Source organism: Rutidosis leptorrhynchoides, chromosome 6, assembly GCF_046630445.1.
Source record: "Rutidosis leptorrhynchoides isolate AG116_Rl617_1_P2 chromosome 6, CSIRO_AGI_Rlap_v1, whole genome shotgun sequence".
Classification (NCBI taxonomy): domain Eukaryota; kingdom Viridiplantae; phylum Streptophyta; class Magnoliopsida; order Asterales; family Asteraceae; genus Rutidosis; species Rutidosis leptorrhynchoides.
This window is the reverse complement of record NC_092338.1, coordinates 52223387-52228640: the sequence shown is the minus strand read 5'-3', so window position 1 is coordinate 52228640 and position 5254 is coordinate 52223387. Positions and strand designations below refer to the sequence as shown.

General features: G+C 36.1%; 1 protein-coding gene across 1 annotated transcript; it reads right to left on the bottom strand.

Annotated features, from left to right (window-relative positions):
- Window positions 1-1525: 1525 nt before the first annotated feature.
- Window positions 1526-2494, bottom strand: LOC139853635 (uncharacterized). The gene has a single exon (XM_071843015.1). It carries the CDS (start codon window positions 2492-2494, stop codon window positions 1526-1528), a length of 969 nt encoding a protein of 322 aa, XP_071699116.1.
- Between the last annotated feature and the right edge of the window lie 2760 nt (window positions 2495-5254).

Genomic DNA, 5254 nt, shown 5'->3' with positions numbered 1-5254 from the left:
ATCAAACCCGAATTCCCATAAATGCTTTTTATGACTTTAACCCACAAGGCGGTGGTCTCGGTATTAAACCTCCACCACCACTTGCTGATTAGAGCCAAATTTTTGAGTTTAAAGAACCTAAATTTAGTCCCCCGTCCTCGAAAGGGCGGGTGACATCATCCCACTTGACCCATGAAATTTTTGGGTCGCATCCCGCCCCACCCCAAAAGAAATTTTGCCTCACACTTTCAAGTTTTTTTAGCACGCAAGATGGAGCACGGTAGAGTGAAAAGAAGTACAAAGGCAAACTATTTAGAACCGAACCAACGAGAGTCAAACGCCTACCAAAAGACATCGCATTTGATTTCTAATCCGAAAGTCTTTTCTCAAATTTGGATATGACCGGCTTCCAACTTTCCAATTTGTTCATTTTCTCCCCAGTAGGGAGTCAGAGATAAGTAAAAGGAAAGGAGCCAATGTTACACCCGAATAGTTGAGCCATGTTCCTTATTTCACTTGAATCTACACTCATCCCGAATAAATTACTCTTGTTATAGTTGACTTTCAACCCGGAAGTTAACTCGAAACATTTCAAAAGCTTCATGAGATTTTTCAAGTTTTGTAGGCTCCACTCACCAAAAAATACCGTATCGTCCACATATTGCAAATGGGAAATATGGATTTTATCGTTACCAATTTCTACACCTTTGAAACGGTTGTTTAGAATTGCCAATTTAGTGAGCCAATTTAGCCCTTCTGCCACGATAATAAAGAGAAAAGGTGAAAGCGGGTCACTTTGTCTCACTCCTCTCGAAATCTTGAATTGTTTCGAAGGTGACCCATTAACCAAAATAGAGATGGAGGATGATTTGAGACACGAGAAGATCCATTTTTTCCATTTCGCCCCAAAACCCATAATAGTCATCATTTCCATGAGAAAATCCCAATTTAAACAATCGAACGCTTTCTCGAAATCAACCTTAAAGATTAGACTTTTGATCTTTTTCTGCTTCAAGTAGTAAAAAGTTTCATTTGCAATTAAAACCCCGTCAATGATATTTCTTCCCTTTAAGAACGCACTTTGTTCGTAGCCAACTAGATTGGGAGCGACTTTCCGTAAACGATTTGAGAGAACCTTTGCGATGATCTTATAATAACTCCCAATCAGACTGATTGGGCGGTAATCGTTTAAGCATAGAGGATCAAGCTTTTTTGGAACCAAGGTGATAAATGACGCGTTACATCCCTCAGAAATTTCGCCATTTAACCAAAAGGAGTTTATAGCCGCCATAAGGTCTACATGAATGATGTTCCAGAATTTTTTGTAGAACCGGAAGTTAAAGTCATCCGGCCCGGGAGCCTTATTATTCCCACAATCCTTAACCGCGCACAAAATTTCCTCTTATGTAAAGGGAACTTCTAAAGCAGCCGCATCAGATTCACATAGCTTATTAAAATCTGTGGGGCCGAGCATAACCGAACCATTACCTAAAAACAGCAGACCTGTTGAACTAGCGGTACCAGAAACCTGAGCAAACTAACCAGATCAAAAAACAGACAGATTAGGTGCGATTGACAGAGTTGGGGCAGCTGATCTGTGAAGCTGTAATTGAGCTGCAATTCCAGGAACAATAACAGGCCCGTAGCTGCTGTTATCTTTGAAAATAGTGGCTAAATGGTCTGAAATGGCATCCTTAATCTCACAAGGATTTTCGTTCCAGATTCCGTTAATATTTAGCCCGCGGATATTACATTTGTTGTTCTTTCTACGAATGGATGAATGGAAATATTTTGAATTCTCATCTCCTTCAATAATCCACCTCACCCTCGCCTTTTGTTTTAGCATATTTGATTTGACTTTCTCCTTTTCTATCCATTTACGCCTACACTCTAACCATATTTCCCGTTCATCACTTGAAATTTGATTAGTTTCCGCTTTAATTTCCCACTCTCTTGCCTCCTTTTTTAACTCAACTATATCACAATCAAGTTTGCCAAATGTGTTTTTGCTCCAAGTTTTCAAGGCCGACTTGACATTCTTTAACTTGTCTCGGAAATTGCAATCCTTTCTAGAACCCCTAACTGATTCCTTCCACGCACCAAGAATAATATCACCCACATCATCACAATTAAACCACTCATCGAACACCTTGAAAGGTTTCGGCCCAAAATCAATTATTTTGTCACGAAGAACCAAGGGACAATGATCCGATAATCTACGATCGAGGGCGATTACCGAGAGATCATCCCAAAGATTGATGAAATTCTCCGTCACCAAGAATCTATCCAATTTACTAAGTTTCACACCATCATCACTCACTCTAGTAAAACGTTTCCCGCTTATGGGGATATCAATCAGATTATTTTCCCTAATGAATTTGTTGAATCTTTCCGCTCTAAAAGGATGGAATTGGGAATTTATCCTATCAGAACTATCCCGCACCTCGTTGAAATCCCCACACAAAAGCCACGCCCAATCAACATTTTGTATAAGACCGGACAAACTCTCCCACATAACTTTTTTCTCCGAATCGTCGTGTGGCCCATATACATTGACAACAATTGATTCCTTGCCCTCCTGACTTTTACTCCGGTGTCCCCCTCCCACCGTCCGTTAACCTACGGTGGTTTTATATTATTTTATTTTTTATTGGTTTACATCATATTTTTTTGGTCAAGACTTTGAACTAAGGACATCGAACGACACCTCATTTTTTTCAAAGTTCATTTTCGATCTTAAAATAAACACCGAAAGTGAACTACAGAACTTTATGCTCTTATAATCACGATCATCCTCATCTTTATGGAAAAAATACCGGTAAAGCATATCATGACAGTCAAGTTTAAAATGAGACACACTACACCTCCCCTCTAATACCCCTTTCTCTCCACCATTTCCATTTCTCTCTATATTATCTCCATTATTAATAAATAAATATTATTTAAAATAATATTACCTGTTATAATAATAATAACAATATAGATATGGATAGTCAATTTTGGTGTATACATATAGTCAATTTTGGTACACAAAGTATGTATTTTTATATTGAGATTTTAGGCTATAAATACTCATGAATGCAAGCATTAAACTTGCACCATTTCTCACACTTACAAAGTGTTTCTTTCTTTCTCTCCATTATCATCTTTGTTCTTACACTTCATTATTAGTATTCTAAATCAAGAATCAAATCACTAAAGGTAGTTATAAGCCTACTGAATTATAACATCAAGAATCAAACCACTAAAGGTAGTTATAAGCCTACTGAATTATAACATCAAGAATCAAACCACTAAAGGTAGTTATAAGCCTACTGAATTATAACACGTTATCAGCACGATAATCTTAATACTAAATATGGTTGGCTCTGCCACCAAAATGATATATGGTCGGTTATACCACCAAAATGATATATGGTCGGTTATACCACCAAAATGATATATGGTCGGTTATACCACCAGAATGATATAGGTCGGTTATACCACCTGAAAAAATATATGGTCGACACTGTCGCCAAATTTTCATTTATGTTTACTAATATTTATATTTTTGTTATATAACATTTATTTATGATTACTTACATATGGTCGACACTGTCACCTACTTATCATTTATGTTATATTAAATTTATGTTTAATGTTTATATACTTATGAATATAAATTGACTCTAATTTATCATGATGTTTGTTTTAATTTTTGATAATAGAAAATGTCGAATCTGGAAAAGCTTAAATTTACTCCTTTAGAATCAACTGGAAACAACTACATGCCATGGGTTATAAAAGTAAAAATGCATCTTAAATCAATGGGCATTCTTGAAACCATAAATGAAAACAACACTTGTTCTGAAAAAGAACAAGCTACGGCATGTTGCTTTATTCATCAACATATTGATGAATGCTTACAAAATAATTATGTGACTGTAGAAGATCCCCATGTTTTATGGGAAGGTCTCAAAAGCAGATTCAATAATCAAAGAGAAATTTTACTTCCAGCTGCAATGGAACAATGGAGAACATTAAGGTTCCAAGACTTTAAGAAAGTAAATGAATACAGCTCAGCTCTGTATAATACATGTTCACAACTTAAATTCTGTGGACATGAAATTAGTGATGCAGACATGATGGAGAAAACTTTCTCCACAATGAATGCTGCAAACATCACAGTGCAAAGAAATTTGAGAATGCTAAAGTTCAAAACATATCCTGAACTTAATTCATATCTCTTAGTTGCAGAGCAAAATGATGAGCTATTAATGAAAAATCAGCAATCCCGTCCTACTGGTACACTTGCAATCCCTGAAGCAAATACTGCAAATAATTATAAACAGGGACAAGGACGCGGGCAAGGTCGTGGTCATAATAACCATCACCATCATCATGCCAAAAGCCATAACTATGGTAGAAACCATCCTTATGGTAATGGTAATGGGCGTGGACGTGGTCGTGGTCGTGGCCGTGGTGGTCAAAGAAATAGTAATCCACGAAAATATAAATATCAACCACAAAACAAGCCCTTTAAACAAGATGTTGAAGAAAATTCTTCTAAAAATTCTGAAGAATCTTGCTACAGATGTGGTAGAATGGGCCACTGGGCTAATACTTGCCGAACATCTAAACATCTTGTTAAGATGTATCAGGATTCGCTGAAAGGTAAAGAAAAGGAAGTAAATTTTGTGGATAATATTGATCCAACAGTCACTGAGAAACCATCTGATTTATATGAAGATTTCTTGAATGTTTAAGTTGTGTGTTTTTTGAAAAATAAACGATTTAATATCGTCTGTCTTTGTCATTATGTTTGCTAAATGTTTCAGTACTATCTATTTGCGTTTAAAATATTGTGTAATATTAATGTACTCACTATTTATTTCTTATATATGAAGTTCAATATGAATTTTGCTGGAATACAACATCAATCAAGTGGTGGAGATCTCTGTATAGCAGACAGTGGAACTACACACACTATACTTAAATCCGAGAAATATTTTATTGATCTAAAACCAACGGAAGGAACTATACATACAATATCAGGACCTGCTAACTTGATAAAAGGGATAGGAAAGGCAAATTTCATACTACCAAATGGTACAAAATTTTTAATAAATGATGCCTTATTTTCTCCCAAGTCAAGCAGAAATTTATTGAGTTTCTCCGACATATACCTTAACGGGTATGATTATCAGTCAGTGACAACAGAAAATGAGAAATATTTAAGTATCACTGACAAGAGTCATGTGGTTGAAAAACTGCCAAGACTTAGTTCTGGATTACA

Bases quoted from the DNA above. Each gene is read 5' to 3' on its own strand.
- LOC139853635 (XM_071843015.1), bottom strand. From the start codon at position 2,494: ATGTGGGAGAGTTTGTCCGGTCTTATACAAAATGTTGATTGGGCGTGG.